Genomic DNA, 25,358 nt, shown 5'->3' on the forward strand with positions numbered 1-25,358 from the left:
AAAACAACGCTGTGTTATCATACTTATTTTTAAATGTTTATTTTAGATTAATAAAACATTTTTCCTTCCCCAATGTGTACTGTCACAATTATAACAATGAAGAAATGAGTAATACATTGAACAAGAAACTAATACAGCAGGTCATTAAGTAACACAAGATTTTAAAATGCAGGTTTGAATTTTAAATTATAAACATAATTGTGGAAATAACAAACCTAACTCCAATATCAATATTATTTGTCATTATGAGTCAAAGGCCATCGCTTTTATATTTGTGTTTTATAAAACTACAACAGAGAATTCTCATAAAAAAAATAGTGCTTTTCTAAATATAATATTTTCTTCCTGTATTTATCTTCCTACATCATAGCTGAATTATGATTTTTAACAGTGTATAACTAAAAAAACTCAAAACAAATCAGGAGGGCAAGTATGTCATTGCGAGTATAAACAGCAGGGGCCACCATCATCCTAAAAATAAATCTGAATCCAAAGGTACCACATCTGCAGTTGAGATGTTCATGTGCTGATATTATTGTGGGAGGATTGAAATGATGAATGATCTTTCCGTTTGACAAATATTTCATTGGCTTTGTTAAAAAGAACATACCGTGTCAACTGGATTGGCATGAAACCTAAAAAGTGCAGATAAATAATAATTTTTATGTGAATTGGAATAATAATTATTATTTTCAACATTATTATCCACAGTATCACAATCACCAAATGAGCTGCTACGTTAAACATCACAGGACGTATTGTCATTCAATAAAACACAACCATTACTTAACTTTAAATTGGACTACAAACAATAATCCAAGGATTTTAGAGATTAGTTCACTCAGTTTTTAATTTTGCCCGAGGATGCAACATCATTGTCAGAATTGCCAGTGAAAAGAGTCTGTAATTTGTCCAAACACAACAGTCTGACTACGGATTTTATTAATACATTTAATATAATATAGCAAATTATAGTAACAAAAGAAAATGTGAAAAAAATGGCGGATTAAAATTCCCATTCACACGGACAACTTTAGGAAATAAAAATAAAATAACAGTTCCATTCACATGATTCAATGTGGCCAACAATGGTAGTGCAGGATTTCTTGCTTTGGTTGTTTCCATGGTGATGAGCGCCAAGCCTGAGGCAGAGAAAACAATTTGATGGCCAATAGTTCACTATTTAAACTGTCTGTGCTGCTGTAACATTGCCAGTTTTCCTATGGTGGGACTAATAAAGGGGTATCTTAAAAGTACCAACTCTATTCCTTTTGTGTTCTTTTGTTCAAGGTCTGACGGCAAACTTTTTGCCGTCCCTCGTTTTGTCTGTAGCTCTCCTGTCCCCTGTGCTGCACGTGTGACCCATAATATGACCATATTGCATCTAAGACTGTAATCTGTCCCAAATAATACCGGAAAACTTTTTGTATACAAAAGTTGTGACATGCCAGCAATTTACAATCTACACACCATCCCGTAATTGTATAATATCTGTATAATTAAACAATTACCAATAAATTATAAAAGAGCTTTAGACATAGCATTCTTCTCTCTTTTTCTTGAACATACTTTTTCAAAAAGGACATGCATTATGTGTTGGCATAAAGTCTTTATATCTGTGGTAATTAAATACTTTTTGATTCCTTGTCTCCCCAAGTGGTTTTTTTTTGAAAAATAAATGTTTTTCAAAAGGGGTCCTTACCTGGTCAGGGGGTAAAAGGGCAGGTGCGAGTTTATGAACTTTTGCATGAAAATGTGGCTGTTGTGATCTATATGTGCATATTATTATCTGAATCTGAAGTACAGCAGCACTATAGTAAAGACCCTTTCGGCTCCACTTCTAACTTCATGAGAAGGCTGCTGCCTCAGCTCACTCAGCGCAGTCCACCGTCAGCAGCGCCACTGACTGAAGGGATATCCCGACGAAAGGGGAGACTGAGCGGGGTAAGTGTGACATCTCAGCTGGTGACCTCCGCTCCATGTTCATGTGTGTGCAGCTCAGCTGGTGTCTCCCTCCCTCCCTCCCCCTCTCACTTTCTCCCTGTATGTGTGGTACTGACATGAGTGACGCTGCAAGCGGAAGAGTTTTTTTTTTTTTTTTGCCTTTGCTTGTTTTGGTGTCAGGAACTGGCCAAAGGCCCGGTGACCCACATTCTGTAATGCTGCATGTTAGCTACAGCTAGCTCTCTCCGGCTAAAAGTGGGTTGACATACATATGTGAGATTGTTGCGGGCGAGTTAACTGCTCGCTGCGTTACGTTACAAACTCGTGAGGCAGCTGGAAAATCCCGCGTATGTGATTTTTGACGACTAGTGGATCACTGACAGCGTGTGTCGCGTGTCGCAGTGAGTGTGTTAAACTGTTATAAAGCTGATGTTGTATTTTACAATTTGACGTTAGCTCGCAAGCTAGGTGGCGTTAGCTGTGTAGCTGCCAGTGGCCGGTTTGCCGGCCGGCCGGCGTCGTCGGAAGGACAGACGTGGTTCACCTGGTTCGTCACTTCACACACGGCGGAGTGGACCGTAGTTCTGGAGACTTTACATACTTGACATCCGCTCACGACTCTCCGGCTTGTGTTCTTCCCACATCTGCTGCTTCTTCTCTGCGAGGGTATGTGTCTTTCTTTCGTATTAATCACTGGATCTGTGACTGCTGCGTCTCAATCCAGATTCCCAGGCTGGTTTTGTCTGATCTGCTGTTTCTCATCCAGCACACGACATTCACCACACAGCCTCTCCATGTTCTGTCCTGTACCTGTTGGTCTTGTCCACAAATGTCTGTACATCTGTACCAGAGTCACATTTCCCTGGTAATGAGCCTACTGATGCAGCCTGATGTTTTATCTGTGAACCAGTCACATACATGTAAATCAAATGAGTATGAGAAATAATTTGAAAGCGCAGAGCACACGGTATAAAATGAAATATATTGTCATTATAATTAGCACTTATGGCATAATTACAGGTTGATTCATTTATTTGACAATCACTGTCATCCGCTATAATGTAATTATTACATGATTATTATTTATGTAAGTAACACTTGTTCACTTCATAAATCCTGTTTAGTGTAAAATAAAATATTTGTTTGATCTAAAAGTTTTTGTGGCCTGTTTTGTCTATGCAGTATTTTTTATTTATTTATTACAGTCTTTAAGAATCTAGCCATAATAATCTTTTTAAGCACAATAATGGCCATATTGAGTCCCAGGTTCACGTTGTTTCGTAGTTTGCAATACATTTCATTCAAACCTACTGTAAGTATATGACTCACTGTGGTTTGATACAGAAACTAATGCACTAAATAAGTATTCAGCCTCATATATCATTTGTTTTAAATTGATGTTTGTAGAAAGATGGAATCTAACACAAAGATGCTCGCATATAGGATAGCACAAAGGATTTATGACAGGACATGATTAACTATTCTTCCCAGCAGGTAAACTGCTTTGTCAGCACACACATAAATCAATTAAACATGAAGGCATTGTTATCAATAAACCTTGTTGTTTTACTGTGTAAACAGTCAGCTCGCTGCATGTGCAAATGATGTTATGATCCTTCAGGGGAAGTATTTTAGCAGCAGGAGCAACAGGCTCTGTCATCGTGTTACAGAATCCTCTGGAGCCTCCTTCTGGTTCTCTCAACTGTTTTAAACATATGGATTACATGTTTTAAAGCAATTTGAGCGCAATAAACCAATATAGAAGCCAAGTCTGTCATTGCAATAGATTTTAATTTCATGTATACATTTTTTATTTTACTACGATTTCCTAAATACTTGAGAATACAAGCTGAAATTCCATTAAAATAAACACTAAGCATCATCCTGATTCTGATGTGAGATTCAAGACTAATAAAGGCAGCTTGAATCCTTCAGTGGACTGAAATTGCACTATTGGTAGAAAATGTTAGCTGGGTTAAACAGGGTCATTAGAAGTCTGATAATGAAGAGTGAAGTTTGGAAACTGCAACTGTAAGGCTTTGCTTCTGGAGCCTCGGTAGAATAAAAAGTTTTCTCAGTGACTGTGTATTCGTCAAGGCCTCAAGGATGACTTCTGTAGTGTCAAGAGCTCAGGGACAATCTTTCTACTGACATTTCACATTCCACAGCAACAAAAGGGGTCCACAATTTATGGGAAAAACCTCAGTAACCTTTAGTATTTACAATCCCTCTATTTGTGCCTACTCGCATACATAGCTTATTTCATTAAGGCCAACTACGTGCTTGTAAAAACCTGTCAGACCTGCTATCATGAGACGTAAGTCTTGACTCAGTGTTTTGACTCAGTCTGTGCCAGCGGTGACCGTGACTTTGACGTTATCTCATGTCCTTTGCAGATGAATCCCCCATAGCTATAACTTGTAGGGATAAAAGTACTGGAAGAATTTTAACTTGTTCAGTATATGAGACTTAACTTTAACTTTTGATGGAATTTGATCTCTTATTTTAACACCTAAGATGCTGGCAGTCTTAGCACAATTTAAATTAAGCTGGGGAAATTCTCTTTTGAGTCTGTAGCATTTTATATTCTGAGTCTGAATTCTGAATTTGCTGTCATTACATCTGCTGACTTCACAAGCAGTGCTCTCTTACTGTATGCTCACTGACTGATGCTCCTTTGATCACAGGACAGCAGTGATGGGAAACCTTTAATGGGCTCACTTTGTCAATCAATATAGACTATACATTTATACATATATACTATGCAAATACACAGACAGTATATTCTCAGAAGAGCAATAACAAATCCAACAGTCTGTCTTTACTGTTTGGGTTTCTTGAGCTCTTAACAAAAAGATGTCCACTGACAGCAACGTTAGTTGTCCTTTTCCCACAAAGCATTGTTTTTGTGATGACCTCAGTGGAGTTTTCCTCTTGAAGATGATTCAGACTTAATCAGACTTTACTTTCTCTTTCTGCAAAGAGCTGCAACTAGCGATTATTTTCATTATCCATCAATGATGGATCAATCGACGGTAATTTTCTCTATTAATCGAGTACTTGTTTGGGCCGTAAAATGTTGATTGGCTTCTCCTCCTTTTGGTCATGTTGTTAAGGTGTTTTTAAAAGTCTTGGCCTTTTTTTGGCTATTTTTGGTGGCCACATTTTTGGTGCATCTCTAGTTTTAGTGATTTATTTGTTCTATGGAGCAAAGAAACCAGAAAATATTCACATTTAACACATTAAAAAATCAGAGAACTTGTTTTAATTCTTAAAAAAAAAAAACACTCAAACCAATTGATCGATTATTACGGAGCCTTAACTTCCAGGGCTCCGTAGTTTCCAGTTGTTTGAACAGATCTGAGTTCAATGAAACCAAAACAACGTATCTGTCATTTTACAGATCGTCTCACTGAAGAAAGAGATGATCGTAATTGTTCACATGTTCGGCCGTTGTTGTCTGTTTTGATTCAACGAAGCGTTTGGACCTGGAAATCGTACTTTGAAAGGGTGTTACGTCAGGTTTAACATACACGTTGACTGTTTCCACTAACACACCTCACCCTATGTCATGATGGACAACCAGCAACCACCTATGTGCCAATCCCAAGTGCGCACCAATTCCAGCATTAAATCAACACTTAATGAATAAGCAAAACTTACACGTATGGCTCCTACACAGGTTATTACATAATAAGATGATGCTATATGATTTTTAGTCCTATCAAGTAGGTCTTATGGATTTTACATTAATATTGAATTGGGATGAATTGCAGTTGTGATGTGATTCACGATATGAGAGGAAATGGTAATTATTACATAGTTTCATTTGTGCAGATCTGTGATAAATAAAGATGTTTTCTTCAGTCTGTAGCATATGGTGTGTATAGGTCAGGACAATATTGAATCTAAAATGGTAATTTGACACATACAGTATTTTGGCTTTAAGAAATAGTGCACCTTCTGCTATTTGAAAATTGCACTAGGCCATATTGCGATTTTGATTAAATTTCAAATAATTGTTCAGCTCTATTATCAAGTAAAGAATTATGTCAGGTCTACTGGGTTTCCTCAAAAAAATGTGTGTTTGTTTTGGGGGATGCACCATTAGTCATGAACCAAAGAAGCTGGACATCATTGTTAGCTGATGCAAGGAAAAATGTGGCAAATATAATGAGGCATGGCATGACCACAAACTAATCGGAAGAGCAGCAAATGTAACACAAATGTCTCTGAACAGATGAGCGGCAGCCATTTCATTTAAATAACTCATGTTGTACTTTGTGCACAGTGTATTACCATGAGTATTAAAACTATTCTATGACCAGTTTGAAGGACTGGTACAATAAAATCATAACACGGGCTATAAAATATTCAGTTTCCTGTGCATAGACACACACATTCCTTAACACCACTATATAATAATGAGACAAGGTTTATGTGAATGCACTTCTAAGAGCAGATGTTTAAAAGTAGTTTCCCTCCCCAGCTGATGGCCAGGGGCTTGCCTCACACTGTCACTGAACTTCCAAGAGGTGTGTGTGTGTGAGTGTACGATCAGAGCTGCGCTCTTATTTCTGCAGTGCTGTGGGAGGCTCACAGTGACAATGGTCTGGTTTAGTAATGCGAGTTTCTTTGCTCTAAGCTGCTCATTTGTAAACATAGCTTCTCTCTTCCTGTTCACTAGGTGAAGAATTCAGATTAGATTACTAATCTGTCAAGCGGCGAATCGGTTATTGAATCAGCCATCACTCATAGACATAAGGTAAGATATAACTTCTGAATTATGCTGTTGTTTGTGGCAGTGGACTGTTTTTAGAATTTTTTCACTTTATTAAGTAGACAGTCTGTGCCAATGAAGCATGGGGAAGCCTTATTCATTTAGAACTATTGTAGGGCCTCAGTGTTATTCATTCACGCTTGCATAATAGTATATTTCTACAGTCTGATCTCTGTTTCTCCTGAATTTAAATAACACAGTCACCACAGAGTTTCATTGCGTGTTATTCTCTTATGGTGACAAAAGACACTTTGATGAAAAGTTGTTTGGGCAAAGTACCAAAAAAAGTTTGGTACACTATATCATGCATTGTCTGCAGATCTATTTTCTACCTCATAGCTTAACATTAAGCAGACATCTTTTTTTTTTCACATTAATGTAGCACAATGAAGTGCTTCCCAAACTACACTTTGAGTATGGATGAAATATTGATATGACGATGATGTAACAGCGACCTTGTCTTTATTCATACATCCACAGTGAGACACGTCATCCATGTATTTTGGGGCAAAGCAAAAAGTCACATTTTAAAACCAGGTTTTGAGCTGTAACATACTGCTGATTGAAACAAACAAACAAAAAAGCAGCAATTATTGTTGCTATAACTGTTACGTCTACAGCATCTTACATTTCGTGCTTGTTTGTATTTTTAATGATGTATTATTTAAGTATTATTTATTCTACTCATCTAGAAGGAAGTTCAGACTTCCAGAATCTTATTCAGGACAGACAATACAAACTAGTGCAACCAAATTAAGCAGTAACAATTAATGGAAATAAAAAGGTAACAACAGCAGCAGCAGCAGCAGTGTAAACAGGAGTTGGAATTTTTAATTAGTTGAACAAGGAAGCCCTGAAAAATATCATGTTGGCAACATGCTGTATTTAACTTGTTGTAGCCTGTGTTCCAGTTTATAATTAGAACTGTGTGAGGTCTTCCCATGTAGTCCAACATGTCCCTTGCTGTAGATCCAACTTATATGCAACATGTGACCCGGCTCTTTTGTTATCATGTCTTTGTCCAAACAGGTCCTCCCTTTTGCATATGAATAATTTAATAATATTTAATAATGGTTCCTTTTAAATAACAGTAATGAACTACAGCATCTCAACTCTTTAGTTGTGATCTCTGAACTCTGATCTCACTGTTACAGTATTCTCTGAATTAGTCCTTTTCACCCTCTCGTGAACTAACCTCCGGTGTTGGCTCATGAGATACTAATTATTATCTATACTAATTATTAATTTTCTAAAATGCCTCTGTAGTCAAATTCTAAACACTTGGCATATTGTTGAAAAAATGTCTATGGTCAGGCGTTTAGTATTTTTGTTGCTACAAATAGTGGGATTTTGAATTACGGTAATTGCCTTTGGAACTGAACCAGGAAGTTCTAGTTTCAGTTGACTCTCTAAAAGCAGCCGGAAAATTGTTTCACTCTCTACTTTGTCATGATAACTTCTAAAGCTTTACTGATTGATCCAACTACACTGTTAAAACTACTGCCAGGTAGCCAGTGTAAAATGTGATGATAATTATTTGCAGTTGTTAAAAGATGACCCCAATAAGTTACTTAATTAAATGTAACGCATTTAAATTATTGATGCATAAAATGTAGAAACTACATTTACAAAACATATTTTAAATAAAGCTGCAAACTGAAGTGTTTTTTTAGTTTTTTTTTAAAAGACATGATACAACACATGATCATAGTCACATAACATCATATTACACAGCACTAATGACAAACAAGTGACTACTAATTTGTCTGTATGAAGAATGATGTTTGATTTGAGATTGTGCCTGGGCAGACCATGGAAGCACTGTATTCAATTGAGATTAACTCAGTAAAGTGAATTTTGGCCTGGACGAAGTAGGTTGGGTTTGCCCTGACACATCAGTCTGTCGAGTATAATGAAAGTGTTATAACAAAGGTTCTCACAGAGCATGTTTCAAATGGTTTAACTTGTCTTGGGTGCTAGTGTTAAAGTTAACATAATTAACAGTATGTGTTGCTGGTCATATGTTGATCACACTGTGTTCATAGAGTGTGAATGGACTGAAAGAGCTGCATGTCTTTAGTCATAGCTTCCCTGTGCTTTCAGTTGCCCGCCGAACTTCAGTGACCCACTTGGCAGCAGTTTGAGGCCCCTGGCTGAGTTTTTGCTCTGCTGGGACAGGAGGCCAGCAGTAGTCGAGGGGCCTCTGCCAACCACTGCTGCTTGCCTCTCAAACATTCCTGTCTATGGTCTGTGGAGTGAAAAAAGCAAAACAAAGTCTCCTTTTGTGCTGTTGGTTCTGTAGATGTGTTTGCATGGAGTGGAAACACAGCTGGCTGCCCAGCGTTGAGGAATGGTTTGCCCAACTGTGCTGCAGTGTGATGGGCAATATTGTAGTTTTCTTTTTTTCCAGACTTAATGAACATAACATTGTTAAAAACAGTCATCAGAAAACGTAGGGGATCAGATCTTTGTTTACTGTGGGTAGGCAGGATTTGTTTGTACTAACGATGGGATATATGACTGATTTATTATTTGTTTGTATGTTTACAAGAGTCTGTTGCTTGCCAGCTGACACACACTATTATCATCATATTTTATAGTACTTGAGCTTTCTTTTATACTTGTATAACACTCTTGAATGTTCATCAGCACCAGTGTTGTTGTTCTTTTTATAAGTTGGACTGAATTGAACAGTTTTCCTAGAAATTATGTAAAAGCCGTAGTCTGTGTTATGACACCATGAAACCAGTTTACCTAAACACTGAGATTCAAAAACCACCAGGCAGGACTGTCTGCAATCAGGGTTCAAAGACAAAATATTTGTCAAAAAAAATGTGAACGATTTTGTTGAATCATTTTTCGTATGCTGGTTGGTAACATTGTTGCTGGTTCCTCATTTGATGGGAGGCAATGGAAAGCTCCACAGAGTAATGTTTTCAACTACTGAACACTGCAGAAAAATGTGTCACTGTGGGAAACGCAGTGTTCTGACTTACTTACTGAACAGTAACGCCTGTGCTTCTCCTGTTAAAAAGAGCCTATTGCTGTCCTAATCACTGTACCACATAATAATATAAAACAAAATTGGCACACATTTCATTCAGATAATCACATAAATAATAATGGAAAAGTAGGATTTGGCAGTGTTGTTTTTAAGAAACAAAGCATCCAAACATACACATTTTTAAGAAACTCTTTAGCTTGCCTCTGTATGAAGCGCTGCTTGTTCAACATTTGTATATCAGCAAATAGTTTAAGCTCCCATTAGTGTGGTATCCTAATATCTTATGATGGTATCCTCTCCAGTGGAGCATTAAAATACAAAAGCTGTATATAGATGACTTGTTTGCCTGGATACTTTATTTATGCCACTTATAATGCTCTTTAACCTCTGCTCTGTATATGCAGTTCCTTTCCTCTTATATTAATAGTAAAAACACTCCCTTATATAGAAAATCCGCTTCATAATAGAAAAAGGACAAACTTGATGAAACTCTCTACAGTCTAAGTCTGAGTTTCATTGTATGATGGAGGGAGCATCAGCTGTAGAGGAATTCAGCCGGGCTATTTTTACTTCTTACGGTGAAGCCAGTTGCTATGGTGTTACCCATTGGCACCGTTGCTATGCTGGCATCTCAGTGAGGGGTGTGGAGGGGTTTGTGTCAAGCGGCACCATGGATCCACCCCAGGGTGACTCATATCCTCAGAGTTCTGCTGCCCTACATATGAGTATTCATGCACAAATTCACGTACACAAACACAAACAACAAAGACAAACAGCCATGCTATGTGAGCAACAGAAAACCAATGGAGTGTTATCCGTCTCACTTGATGTGTTTGAGGGTGTGAAACATACATGGAAAATATTAGGTGTGCTCATTTAAATACATCTGCTAGTCAACATAGTGGACATTTGGCACCTGCAGTGTTTTTTCCCCTTCTCGTTTGTTCCCACTTAGGTTGAGAATACACTCGGAAACCTTTGTAGGTCATGTAATTAAGTGAGGAAACATGATATGCAGGCTGACTGAAATACTGCTCACACCTTTCAATGAAGGCACTTGCAGCGTAAAATGCTTAAAACATGTAAAATGGCTTGATTGTGTTGATGGGGAAGTGTAGCATCTTTGGCAAAAACATGAAGGTACTGCTTGTGGAGCTGTGATTAAGTTAGATTGGAGGAGAAGAAAGTAGGTCATTGGGCCAGCAGGTCACTGAAGCACAGATGACATCACAGTTATACAACCCATGCTCTCCCAGTTACACAACACTCACTCTGTGCTGCAGTTACTGCTGCAACCTCTGCTGATACTCCACTGTCAGCTCTCCTTTTTTCTCTTATTTTTCTCTCAATTCACTTGTATAATTATTAATTTCTGACCTCTAGTTGCCTGCCTGTTTTCAGCCATGTTGTGTAGTTGAATGTTAGTGCTGCAGTGTGTAATGTCTGCTGATTTATGTTGTTGTTGTTGATGATGTTAGTCAGGTTTCCCACGGGTCCTTGAAATCATTGAGGTTTGTGAATTTGAAATTTTGTTTTTCAAGGCCCTTGAAGGTTTTTGAAAATTGCCCATAAATAGACGTGGGTCATTGAAAGTGCTTGAATTTTGTGCAAGAAAGAAGTCGATGTTTAGGTAAATGTCTTCTGCTGCTGATGTGCCCTTGATGGTTACAACACCACCTCCTGTTCCATGTGTTCTGTATTGCTTGTTGTACATGAGTGGGCACTGCTCACTGTCTCTCTCCGTGATTGACATGAGCTGACTTGACCAAGATCCCATAGAGTCATGGAGTGTCCTGCAAATCAATAAAAGTGGACGCCATGGGCAAAGCGGCTCTTACAATTTGCCCTCCCATCTTAAACTGTGTACAGCACATTTGGTCCTTGAATTTGAGTCAGTTGGTCCCAAAAAGTACTTGCAAAGTCATTGAATTTGATGTCAACCAAGGTGTGGTAACCCTTGTTCATATTCTGCCTGTTTAGTCTTTGTGAACAGGAACAACTGGGTTTGTTTTAGCAATAGAAATGTTTCATTGGCACTTGTTTGTGTTTTCAGTCATACTTCAACCTGTCTCACTTCCCTAGTGTGGTATTTCCGTTGGCTCCATCTGTCTTGATGTGAAAAGACATACTCCCTGTGTGCTAGTCGAAAATGTCAGTGAGCGACACAAGATCTAAACACTGCTGTACTGAGAAACACAAAGAGAGAGTCTTGTGGAGATGATAGGCTTAATTGGCACTGTGTGAGTTAATATGACATTGGTTTGAATGTAACAAACATTTGTTTGTGTTTAAATTACGCACTAAAGCTTTTAAGTTTTTCGGTATGTACAAACCTGTAGATAAAGCCCTTACTACAACTCTCTGTGTGTAATTACTCACATGTTTTGACTGGTAAACAATACTGCTTTGGTGAAAGTCATTAGGCTCGGGTGTTAAAACCTACTCCTCCTCTTACTGTCGCATTTCCCTTTGTGTCTGCCAAACCAAAAGATGGAACAATGTCTTTGTTTTCCTTGTGTTGATGAACTTGGAACCAAGTTGATTTAATGTCTTTGTATCAACACAGGTCTTCTGTTTACGGCCATTTAATATAAATAGGTCATTAATTTGCCTTACTTTAGACTTGAGATCTTCAGATGTTGTGATGTTGTCATTTTAATATTTATTATCTATGTTTTTCAAAGTTGGAACAGGGGTTTAAAGTGCTATTAAATGCGACTGAAGTCAAAATATTACATTTCACAAACCCATTTTAATGCATCAAGGAACGGCGCTCTGTTCCTTATGTGTTCAGTGACTCCTGTGATATTTTCGGTGCCTCCCCAAAATGATAATATTGCTCATGGTAACAGACTTGATGTTTTACGTGCAAGTGGTATGACTGCAAATGCCGGTGTGTACCAAGATACGGGGGAACAACACTGCAGGGATTTTCTCACCTTCACAAATAGGCCATTATTGTGACTAAACCGCCCACACAGGTTGTGACAGTAACTGGTTCAGGAAAATAAATGGGTCAGATATTTAGGCTAAATACCCTGCAGGCTTTCTCATTTTATATGACTCTCTATTGTAGTCCTTCCTGCTGAAGGAGGAGAAAAGAGTCAGGTGGTTGGAGGAAGACTTTGGGCAGGGCTCCAGACTAACTTTTTGAATTGGTTGCACTAGTGCGCCTTACTTTTTTTTTTAGGTGCACTGGCACAAAATTTAGGTGCACTCGAATTTTAACGCCATAAGGAGACCTTTCTGGCTCCATAACTTTAATATAACGTGAATGATTTCCAAACAAGATTAAGATATTGAGAAATCCTTGTCTTTATTTGAGGGACATTGACATAAGAAAAATAAGGTGTTTGAAGTGTTTCACTGAGCTGAAATTGCAAAATAAAACATTAAGCACAATAAAACATTCCCAAATAAAACAGTGCTTGTGCTTAAAGTGCTACACTGAACTGAAATTGACTATTTCGATCAAACATTTCTGATTCCTCAGAGGACCTGATTGCTGCTGCCTGCCGCTGAAATGCAGCTGGGAGAGGGGCAACTTTCTCCACACACCGGTCCCGGCATGTAGTGTGTTTTTTGGACATGCTGTGTTTTTTTAAAGTTTCGATACGAAACGTTGTTGACCCGCTTACAAATGCACTATTACCGGCCATACTCTGACCGCATTAATGACAGTATACACAGTGCATTATATTACGTCCTTTATCGTACCGTAACCAGGGAAACTGTTTCAACCAGTCCTGCCTGAAAGAATACGTTTTCAGCTTCTTACTCTGAGTCTCAGGGCCGGGCTCTTTCTCTGACTCGGTTGTCTCCTCTGGTTCCGCGTCTGATGCCGCCGAAGGACCGGGGCTTGGCATCTCAGCAGGAACCGAGGGAATGGCAGTAGGGTTGGTTGTCGGCTTAGATTGTTTAGTGAAAAAACTTTCAATACTTCTGCCCATCTTCATTTAGCCTCGTTTTGTCTCTTTTCCCTTCCGCTGCCGTGGCGCTCAGGTCGCTGCGCCGCTCGTATTTTTTTTTTTATGTTTTGCCGCTCGCAAATTTTAAATACACACAACGGAGAGCAGTGACCACAGCCAATCTAAGGCAAAGTTCCGCCCAAACTCTGTCTCTTATTGGTTTAGACCAAGATAATTATCTACCATGATTGTCAGTTGAGTCACAGGAGAACACAGAGAGATGATGTGCTTGCAAAGTACATTTATATTTTTTAGATGCACCGGTGCGACCTCGAAAAATCCTTAGGTGCACTCTTAAAATTTTTGGTCGCATATGCGACCAAAATGGTCGCACTCTGGAGCCCTGTTGGCAGTGATGGGCTGAATCAGTGGGTGGTGGATGTAACGGGCGATGACAGTGTGGTGTGTGGGTGAGTGTGGGGAGGATCAAGGATGACTCAAAACTCTCCTACACTTTTGTTGGAGATGATGGTGCTGGTCACTTCACAGACACTAGAGAAAATGTGATGGTTGTTTGGTGTGATGGTTGCAAGCTGTCCCTGCCGTAATAATTATAACAATGGCCATCACACCACTTTAAAAGGACTGACCTGCTCCATCTGACACAGACCCCTCACCCTTTTTTGGAATCAGGAAAATGTGCATACCTCTTTTTATGAAACTGCCAGGCTGCTGAAGTAAAGGTCCATCCCGGACGAGCCCCCATTTATGTTACGACCCGGCCCGTTATGGAGAGCAGTAACAAGTGATTGGGAATTAGAAATGAGGTGGAAAGGGACAACTGGGCTGGTTTAGGGTAAAGTCAGGCATTTAATTAAATAAGGAGGGTGCACATGCACAAGAAAACACAACAGAAGGAGGCTGTACAGGTGCTGACAAATAACTTAAACACAAAGTAACATCAACCACTATTTAGTTCTTGAAAAAAAAGCAAGGAACACCAAATAACTAAAGGAGGTCAGCACCCATAAGCTTTACAAACATAACAGCACAAAACAAACAAGCAGCTATTCTGCAAAAGAACTCAACAAAAGAAGGAGAGACCATCAAGGTACTCTCTGAACTAGTTAAACGTACAAAGATTTAACACACTGGCTAAAACAACTCAAATAGTTTCCAGCCAGGCAAAACTAAACAAACACTCTATTTCAATAAGCTTTAACACAACAGTATGTAACCAACAGCGAGGCGAACTGATCACTGACTCACAGCCGCCATGAACTGAGGACACACAAGCTATTTATGTTGCAGCTGGGGTTGATTGCAGAGTCTCGATTGGTAGATTGGGTAGACAAACAGCCACACCAATCACAGACGCAGGTGGACAGGATGCAGGAAGTACACCGCCTCTGCTTCAGCCGGACCAATCCTCATCAGGGAATCACACAGCTTGCTTTGCATGCCTGGCAGAATCACTCATGGGAACACACAATGAACATACACTAAACGGCAGCCAGCAGCGGCTGTAACAACAGCAGGGGACAGCTGGTCATCTGGATCTTTAGTAGAAGAAGCATGGGGATAAAAAATACCCAAAAGAGTTGAACCCATGCAAAATTAGTCCATCACTCAAAAAAACCCATACAGAGCTAGCTCCCTCATAACTTGACATTAAGTGGCTAAGTGACTAATGAATGATCAGTAAAAGTAAATACAGTGCATACAGTATTTATACAGTATGCTGCATGTTGTAATGAGAGCATATAGGTAAAATGACAAACTATACTCCCAGCATCTCTATCTGTAGACTTCTCTAATGACCACATATGTTTTTTTTATTATTTTCATTTTTATCTTCGGTAGACTCAGATGTTGCTGCCATGTGCCACACTCTTGCCCGAAGCAGACGAAAAACTCAGCTCAAAGACCTTTTGATCGAGGACATTTTCAGTGACTCTCCTCCAGGACTCGCAGAGCTCTGCCACCACAGTGTATCCACTCAGCCCCTGTCTTCATCCAGAAGATGCTTTCTCATGCTTTCACCGCACTGGCTGTACTGTCAGTAAGGTAAGATTCAGATTTGAATGAACTATGTTTTTAAACACTGATGCAGCTGTAGTTACCGTATGTTGTGGTCTTTGTTTTTTTTAATCAAAGGTTCGTTCCCAAATGTCTACCTCTCGATTAAAAGACCCCTCTCCAACACTGCGACCCTGAACAGGATTCAAAATGACCTCGAGCATTGACAGGTATGTTTTGTTTTACCTGTATTTGGCTTGATTTTTGCCTCCTCTGCAGGCAGCATCAACCCATTCATCTCTCTCTGTTCATGCTTCCTACTCTTGTGAATGTAATGGGTCAGGAACATAGAGAATTGATTCTATCATATTTTGCAGAAAACACTTGCTTGGTTAAGGAAGTGAGTAGATTTTGTTGGTCAATGGACAAATCCTGTTTTGTGAATGTGATGTCTCAGGAATAAGGAAATCCCAACAAATTCATTAGATTTCTGTTGTTGTCAAAGGTCACAAGTCAACGTTACTGTAACCTCTGAATTCTAACTATACATTTGAAGCTATAAATCCTAAATCAAGCAACCATTTGCCTATAATGACGAAATACACAACACAATGCCTTATATTTGGTGGAGGGATACAACCTTGAGTTATTATGCTTGTTACATTGATTAAAAATAAACAAATATATTGGATTCTATGATTTAGAATCCAATATTAATTGATCCATCACACTGATTATTTTCTGCTTTTAACTCGGAGTGAAAACTGTTTGGCTTTACCCTCTGGTTTCTTTGCTCTGCAGGGATGATAGCAGTATCTTTGATGGGCTAATGGAAGAAGATGAGAAGGACAAAGCAAAACGGTGAGATCCTTGTGCTTTGATCCTCCGTCAATTTGTAATTTTCATTATTTCATTGTTGTTTAATTTTTATTGTATAATAATGCAGCTTTCACCAGTGCCAGACCATAGTAACAAAAGAAAACGTGCGATTTGTGTATTTAGTATGTCACGCAACAAGTCTGAGAAGAAACGCAGAGACCAGTTCAATGTCCTCATCAAGGAACTCGGCACAATGTTGCCGGGAAATACGCGCAAAATGGACAAGTCCACTATTTTGCAGAAGAGCATCGATTTTCTACACAAACACAAGGGCAAGAAACTCTATTGTTTGTTCACAACAAGCTTTATATTACACAAGCTTCATTTGGATTTGACCGTTATCTCACCTTTTTTTTCTTTTTTTAGAAATCGCTGCTCAGTCGGAGTCAACAGAGATCAGACAAGACTGGAAGCCTCCTTTTCTTAGCAATGAAGAGTTCACTCAGCTGATGTTAGAGGTGAGCTTAGTCTCTCTCTGCTAAACATGGAGCTCTATATTTTTCCATGTCATTCTTTTATTTACATGCAATAATATGAGTAAATTAAAGGAACACCTTTTTTTCTAACAGGCATTAGATGGATTTTTTCTTGCAATTATGACTGATGGGAATATAATCTATGTTTCTGAGGGCGTGACGTCTCTACTAGAACATTTGCCCGTAAGTATAATGGCTCAAGATGTGAATTAATGGTAATAGAGAGTAGTTTTAAAGTCAAACTCCAGTTCAGTATTCACTATGAAAAAGATTTGAAATTTGATGCACCATTACCACATTATTTACCATCATCCTTGCCGTTGAATATGAAAATATGAATTACGTTATTAAATCTAAACAGTGTAAAGCCTGGGTTAGATATGCTGCTCAACATGTAATCCAAAATGCAGCCGTGGGATTTCCCTAATTGCAATCTTGATTTGAAAATTGCTAATTGTTCAATATTACACTTTAAAAACAATTCAATTGGTTTGGACGAGGTGATATACTCTCATTGTGCTAAATTTAAGTGTGAAAACATTATATACTCATCCTCATTGAAGATGTTGTGTGTTTCAGTCTGACCTTTTGGATCAGAACCTGTTGAACTTCCTACCCATGGGGGAGCAATCAGATGTGTACAAGGCTCTATCCTCTCATATCATGGAGGGAGAGACACTCACGCCTCAGTATCTGAAAAGTAAGTGCTACAGATTCTGAATTGTCATCTTTTGTTATGTGTTGGATTCTCTGTTATGCTCTTGTCAGCCAAGTCGCGATGCTTAGACTTTTTTTTTTTTCCAGCAAAAAATCAGCTTGAGTTCTGTTGCCACATGCTCCGAGGGACGATTGACCCCAAAGAGCCCCCTGTGTACGAATATGTCAAGTTTATTGGAAACTTCAAGTCCCTGAATAATGGTGAGTTCCACGCCAAAGGTGTTTAAAGGGTCCAGTAAGAATTAGCAACATCCAGTGGTGAGATTGCAGAGTCTGACCTATGGAGAACTTCTCCTCTTACCCCTTCCTTTTCCAAGCCGTTGGGGAATTACAGTGGCTTTCACATACCCGGAAAGATGTCATTCTTCATTTATGTCATAAGCGTTCACTTCAAAATGTGAAAGGCATACTGTGTCTGGTTTGTTTATTTGGACTACTGTTGAAAACATGATGGCGCAAGATGGTGGCCGCATAGGGCGAAAGGTGTGGTACAACCTCGACAGGTCGCCAGTCCATAGTTTCTGCCACTAAACCGTCCTAAATGTTACACACTAGAGCTTTAAACCTTCACAAATAGGCAATTGTTCCTGCTTGTGAGGTCTAACAATGGCATTTATTTTTTCCTCAGTGCCTAACTGTACCCGAAACGGTTTCGGAGGAGTGATTCAGCGTTCACTTCACTCTGCCTTTGAAGACAGAGTGTGTCTCATAGCAACTGTAAAGCTAGCCAAACCACAGTTTATCAAGGTGAGAGTCCACATTACCCAGTCCACCCAAGGTAAACAACATTTAGACTTCTCTCTGCGTTTATATGCCATCTGCTGTTGCCATGTTTCCTTTGTTTAAAAAAAACAACAAACCCACAGTAAAAAATGTTTTTTCACTCGTTGACTGTGGGTGGAAAATGAATCTGCTCTCAGACATCGTCTGACGTCTGGACATTTGTTGTTGTGAACACGTCTGATCCAAGACATTCTCCTGCTGCATTCAGCTCGAGTATTGAGGTTGATATAAAAAGTCATGCAGCAGCAATCAACATCAACCGTTTTGAGTCATTAAAAGATCTTAAAAGTCCTTTTCATATTCCTTTCAGTAAAGGGAATACGACACAGCATGCGTTAGTTAAATGCTAAAACTAGGCTCTTCAGAAACACATTGTCTCCTGAGCTGAGGATCAACGATCACTCATCATAATGATTTAGTATATGTAGAAAATGTCTAAATACTGTCTACATGTTCTTGTCATTCACAGGAGATGTGCACTGTGGAGGAGCCTAATGAAGAATTCACCTCCAGACATAGTTTAGAGTGGAAATTTCTCTTCTTGGACCACAGGTAGATTTATGCCTATTTTTCAATGTCTTCAGTTCAGTGTGCTTTTTATCATATAAAACATGTTATACTTGAATGAATTTGCAGATTCATGGCCCTAAGAAAAAATGGTTAGATTATGTTTTAAATGTATGTATTTTTTTGAGAAACAGAGAGACCTTAGTGGGTGTTTCTTGGATATTACAGTACTGTGTAAAATTCTCAGGGCACCACCAGCTTTGTGTTTTTTATGTCTTATCAAATTCTGTGATCATTGGCATTTGTACTGAAATGATGTGACTGAAAGTTGGTCTTATATATTAGCAAACTGTCAATAAGTACAACTCATACAACATGTGAATGTAATGTAAACCTGGTGTAAAAGACCTTTTCCACAGCAGATATTTGCCGACATAAAATAGTAGAACCAACAGAGGTTTTACCAGTAGCATTAATTATTTTAACTCCAGCTTTAAGATAACCAGGGTTGTGCTGTTTTTCACGTGTAAGGGTAGGTCACACTTAATACTCAAAGCTGTTTTTCTGTAAAAAATGATTATATTTATTGCAGATAAAACAACCAGATAAAGATAAACAAAACTAGCTGATAAAGAAGATGTTGTTCTGTCTTCATTTAGATTTAGCTGTAATTTGTTACTGGTGTGAAAGCAAAAAAACATGTAAACTGTCACTACAGATATGTGATTTTGGCATCAAAAGAGTTGTTAAACTACTACTAAATCGCGTCTATACTGATGTTATGTGACTGTTTAGCTTTATTGGTTCAAACATTAGTAATAAGAAACCGTGAAAGAAAGTCATCACGGTTTAGAAGTGGGGTCACTGAGGTCAAGTTGCATGCTGTTCCGACAAACATTGTGTGACCTGGGATCATTTATTGGCATGTTTCCATTCTTAATCTGTTGTGGTAACTTGATGGCAGTATGAATGTGAAGAAGACTCGTTTAGAAATCAGTGTTAGTATTTTAAAAGAACAACGTTTCCAGATCTCAATATAATGTAAATTAACAATAATATTTATTTGTCCAGAGCTCCACCCGTCATAGGTTACCTCCCGTTCGAGGTCCTGGGTACGTCGGGATATGACTACTACCATGTCGATGACCTGGAAACACTGGCTAAATGCCATGAACACTGTGAGTTCACTTTTCCTGGCATCAGTTAGGTTAAAAGCAAAACCCTATTTGTCAGATGCCTTGTGAGGTTTTCAAACACTAAATGATAATCATCTCCTTCTCTTGGTTTCTTTGTAGTAATGCAATATGGCAAAGGAAAGTCCTGCTACTACAGATTCCTTACCAAAGGGCAGCAGTGGATTTGGCTCCAGACCCACTACTATATCACCTATCATCAATGGAATTCCCGACCAGAGTTTATTGTTTGTACACACACTGTTGTTAGGTACATGGAATATTTACCTTCTGATATTTATGTATATGTAGGTTTAAAAAACAAAAAACAAAAAAAATGTAATCAGGATGTTATGAACACAATTTGTATTACTCTCTGTGATCTATAGTTATGCAGAGGTGAGGGCTGAACAACGCAGAGAGCTTGGAATTGAAGAATCGCCACTGGAGATCACAGCAGATAAGGTAAGATTCAGGACACTGTAGCCAGTTTTCTCTCATTCATATTGCTATTGACACTGTGCCTCTTTTTGCAGCACTCTCAGGATTCAGGCTCTGAGTCCCAGCTCAACACTTCCAGTCTGAAAGAGGTTTTAGAGCGCTTTGATCACAGCCGGACACCCTCTGTCTCATCTCGCAGCTCACGCAAATCATCACACACAGCTGTGTCTGACCCAGCCTGTAAGCACCGTTAACAAAAGCAACGTGGCAGCCCCCACATCTTAAATTGAAGGTTCTCCATGTAAAAAAAACACCGAGCATCATAAGTCATTGTTTTTCCCTTAGCATCACAGATGAAGGTTCAGGGAGACCAGAGTACATCAGGTCGCCAATCTGTCTCTGCCGTGGAGATGACATCACAACGGAGGTCGTCTATCAGCAGTCAGGTCAGTGGCTAGACTTGTGTGTTGAGCATTAAGAGAGGGGATGCTCCCTGATGTCTCTCTTCTCCTTATCCTGATTTTTGTTTGTGTCTGTGTTGTTTCTATTAGCAGTCGATGAGCTCCCAAAATACAGGACAAAACATAACTCCATCCATGGTTTGTCAACAACAGCAGCAGCAGCAGCAACAAGTACAGAACAGTGGACAAGTAAGAGATTTATCTCATATATGCACAATCTACAGTGTTATATTAACAGGACACGGGACATCTTTACCAAACTTTTATGTCTTCTTCCTTGGGTCACCTTTCCACTAAACTTTTTGGAAATCAGTTCAGTATTTTTAGAGTACTCCTTTAGAATGACTGATTATCTGATAAAAGACAGAGGTAATGGCCATTGTTTTAACAGTTTTGTGTATAAATATGAAACATATTAGTCTGTATGAAAGAGCCACTGAACTATTTAAATGCAAAACACTGAATGCAATCTTAATCTCAAGTGCCATGTACCACAAGAATTCACATAGAAACAACCGATTTTGCTTCCCATCATGTTTTCATGTCATTGGTCTTTCACAGTCAATGGTGCAGTTCTCCAACCAGTTAGATGCCATGCAGCACCTGAAAGACCAGCTGGAGCAGAGGACCAGGCTGATTGAGTCCAATATCCAGCGGCAGCAGGATGAGCTGCGGCAGATTCAGGTGGAGCTGCAGAGGGTGCAGGGACAGAACTTACAGGTGAGACTGCGTGGGAGTATGTGGAAACAAGAAAAATACAGGCCAACTGATCAATCCGTGTTTTGTGTTTTTATTATTTTGTGATGAATTTACTGTTTGGATGAATCCTCTGGCGTGGGAGTCTGCAGAATGGAGATGGAGAACTAACTCTTAGCTCTGTTCAGGTGACCCAGGTGAATGCTGTGGTGCAGCAAGGAGGGGCGCTCAGCATGCAGGGCCAGGTCATCTCTGCAGGGCCTTTACAGAACAGCATAAAGCAACAACAACATGCTGTCCAGCCCCAGTCCCAGCAACAAACACTCCAGGAACAGAGTACAGCACTCTCTCAGGTCTGACCAACCAAATCCTGTTCAATGAAGTTCCAGTGTGTAAGAATTAGTGACATCTAGTGGTGAGACTGCGGATTGCAACACATAAATACCTTTGCATACCATAAGGATGTAAACTCTGTCACAGTGCTCGCCACACTCTCTCTGCTGTTAATGTGGGTGGAGCCTCTTTTCTTTGTTTTTGTGTTATAGGTGTGTCCACTCATGCTGCTGTAGGAACATCCGAAAAACAAATGTTACACACTGGAACTTTTAAACAGCTTCTCGCTGTTGCATACTGATTATTTTGTGTGCACTTATATGTTCTCACTGTCTCTGTCCTGTCTATTTCAGTCTCAACGGCCATCTCTCACTCTGCAACCACAACAAAATCCACTGCCTGTGTCTCTCTACAACACGATGATGATCCCTCAGCAAAGTCCTGCCAACGTGGTCCAGATCGCCACGAGCCTGGCACAGAATACTGGACACAACACTCCCGCAGTGGCAACATTTGCGCAGGACCGTGGTGCTCAGATTAGGTTTGTACTTCATCTTACAAACACCAGCTACATTTTATTTCTTCACTCACTGCGTGTTTATTATTCAGTAATAGGGCTATATTTCAAAGTTCACAAGTGTCATTTCCATGTGTGGCTGTTACCTGCACCTGACCTTTGCTCACTTCCTGTCTCTCACAGGTTTCCTGCTGCTCCTCAGCTGCTCACCAAGCTAGTGACAGGACAGATGGCATGTGGGGCTGTCATGGTCCCCACGACCATGTTCATGGGTCAAGTGGTGACGGCTTTCGCTCCCCAGCAGGGCCAGACCCAGACCATTAGCCTTTCCCAGCAGCCACCACAACAGCAGCAACATCAACATCAACAGCAGGAACAGACGCAATCGCAGGTCACAGCCATGCAGCCGGGGCCGACTCCACTGGCTCAACAGCAAACGCAGTTTCTGCAGGTAATAGAGAGTAACACTGCACTAGGCAACTTTGCAGTTTAGTGGTTTAAACATTTTTTTATGAAGTAATTGCAATAACATGTTGCACTGTGAGGAGGTAGCTGTTCATTTTGGTTTGTTTAGCTGCAAACTTAATTTCATTTTGGTAAATAGGAGGTTGTGCATGTGATTTCTCACAGTACATGGAAGTCACCACTGAGTAGCGAGTAGTGATTAACAGCATTTACTCTATAAATAGGACAATGTAATAGATGTGTGGTAAAAAAAGAAAACAGTTTTTAAATCTTGAGGTTTTTTGTAAGATGTGTAAAAAATGCAAACATTTCTTAGATAACCACTTTTTGACTAAATGGTTAATCACTTAATCAATAAAACTGTCACTAGGTTAGTTTATAATAAAAATAACAGTTTATAACTAGGGCTGCAATAACAGTAGTTGCAGCCCTAGTATCCTGGAAAAATGATTAGTCTTGCTGTATTATATTAGTAATTGGTGTTAATTCACATGGTTGTACTTTTTGTGTTTGTGGTTGCCGCGAGCCAGTGTTTGAGAAAAAGTAGTGACTTTCCAAATCACATTTTGCCTTGTGTATTTCAAGTAATATATGAGCTCAGCAGGTTGACCTTTTTCCAAAAATCCAGCTGAAATCTAATTTGTTTCACCAAAGGCTCCTCGGCTTCTGCATGGAAATCAGTCCACACAGTTGATCCTGCAGGCGGCGTTCCCTCTGCAGCAGCAGGGTACTTTTGCCGCCACAACCCCACAGCAGCAGCAACAACAATTACAACAGCAGTTGCAACAGCACCACCATCACCACCAACAGCAGAAGCAGTTACAACAGCAGAAACAGCAGCTTCAACAACAACAGCAGCAGCAACAGCAGCAGCAGCAGCAGCTGGCTCCTCACAGAACTGATAGTTTGTCTGATCGCTCCTCGATGCAGCCACATTAGCTGGCTACAGCCGATCAGAAGTGGAGTGGGACAAGTGGGACAAACCTGTGCCTCAGAAGCTCGGGAAGTGATTTGGGGGCGGGCTGTGGCTTCCCTCGCCTCATACGGATCTTTAATTGTTTTGCTGTTTGCACATAATTCTGGAGCTCAAGGCACCACAGAGAATCCAGGACTGGACTCACTGTGGCTCTGGGTAGTTGGTGTTTGGCTCCGTACTGAAGCCTTTTCTCCAAGAACAGGGAGCCATGTTCCCTGTGAAGGACAACCCCCTCCCCCCCAGCCCCTCCTTGTGTGTTTAGTGGATGCGTGAGTGTGTGTTTGTGTATGTGTGCGCTCTAAGTAACCTCACAGGATTATTTTATGCAGAGCTCACCAGTTAATGCTGTGAAGCTTCAAGGACGTCCTGCAAAACAGCCAAAGGCTTCTTTGTTTTGGATGCTTTCTCCTATTCTTGTTTTTTGTCAAAACAAAAAAAGATAATTATGGGTCAGAAAATATTTTTAAGAATGTGGTGTAGATTGAACTTTTATTGTACAGAACATCGTGTGTAATATGTAATGTAAATATACTGAAAATCTACTATTTTATATGATGCATGAGGTGAAATGCGTAGTCTGTTCTTCGCAGCTTTGAATATGCTTTTTTTCTAGTAATCGACGAAAAAAAGATCTTAAAATGCACAGTGGCTGATATTTTTCACAGACTTCCTTTCTCCGAGAGGATGTGTTTGTTTGTGCGTCTGCATAGCATACTCCGTCAACGCTGCTTGTTGTGTCACAGTTTGTAAAAATCCTTGACCCATATTTTCACAGAATTTCATAAAACTGTCAAAGACGATATGCATTTTAATGTATTTTTAAGCTTTTTAATGTGCTTAGAACTGCACACTAAAGACTCCAAATACAGCTTGAGTCACATATTGTGAATGAAATAAATACTACCAAGATTAAGCTACCTGTACGGTGTCTGAAGACACTTAATTCCACATATAAACATGTGTCACTTATAGAAGACATATATATTGTTAACCTGTTGCTATCTTTCTCAGACTGAGCTTCAGTTAAATGATTTACCAAATGATTTCCCATCAGTTTGCTCCGCATCCATTCAGCCTGATCACTTTCTGGAGTTTCTGGAGAGACAGACGCTGGTGCAGTGATTCCCCCAAGTGTGGACTGCACAGGAAGGCTGTGAGAGGTTATAGATGCATACAATTGTGTTTTGATTTTCAGTTTCTTGATTAAGTTTCAAATCATTACATGCTCACAGTCACTTTTAAGAAGTCATCGAAGTAATAAAACCAAGCTGTGGGATTTG

The 25,358-nt window shown here is 39.6% G+C and overlaps 1 protein-coding gene and 1 long non-coding RNA gene across 5 annotated transcripts; one reads left to right on the top strand and one right to left on the bottom strand.

Moving 5' to 3' along the window:
- Positions 1–925: 925 nt before the first annotated feature.
- On the bottom strand, positions 926–1,988 carry LOC131466019 (uncharacterized). Its single transcript, XR_009241374.1, has 2 exons — positions 1,703–1,988; positions 926–1,142 (listed from the first exon to the last, which is right to left on the bottom strand). It is a non-coding gene; the product is annotated as an uncharacterized LOC131466019 (long non-coding RNA).
- On the top strand, positions 1,866–25,358 carry clocka (clock circadian regulator a). Of its 4 annotated transcripts, none has more exons than XM_058639058.1 (23): positions 1,866–1,944; positions 6,632–6,709; positions 15,500–15,703; positions 15,794–15,885; positions 16,457–16,516; positions 16,658–16,806; positions 16,901–16,992; positions 17,104–17,193; positions 17,590–17,710; positions 17,815–17,928; positions 18,356–18,474; positions 18,980–19,062; positions 20,089–20,195; positions 20,313–20,460; positions 20,579–20,654; positions 20,726–20,870; positions 20,976–21,076; positions 21,182–21,280; positions 21,653–21,811; positions 21,976–22,140; positions 22,474–22,661; positions 22,821–23,088; positions 23,757–25,358. In XM_058639058.1, the coding sequence occupies exons 4-23, from the start codon at positions 15,866–15,868 to the stop codon at positions 24,039–24,041; spliced, it is 2,589 nt and encodes an 862-aa protein (XP_058495041.1). In that variant the 5' UTR covers positions 1,866–1,944; positions 6,632–6,709; positions 15,500–15,703; positions 15,794–15,865; the 3' UTR covers positions 24,042–25,358. The 4 variants fall into 4 exon arrangements, with proteins under 4 accessions (XP_058495041.1, XP_058495040.1, XP_058495043.1 ...); XM_058639057.1 differs by lacking the exon at positions 1,866–1,944 and adding an exon at positions 2,103–2,610; XM_058639060.1 differs by lacking the exon at positions 1,866–1,944 and adding an exon at positions 2,103–2,610 and having other exon boundaries at positions 21,185–21,280.

This window comes from Solea solea, chromosome 9, assembly GCF_958295425.1.
Source record: "Solea solea chromosome 9, fSolSol10.1, whole genome shotgun sequence".
NCBI lineage: Eukaryota > Metazoa > Chordata > Actinopteri > Pleuronectiformes > Soleidae > Solea > Solea solea.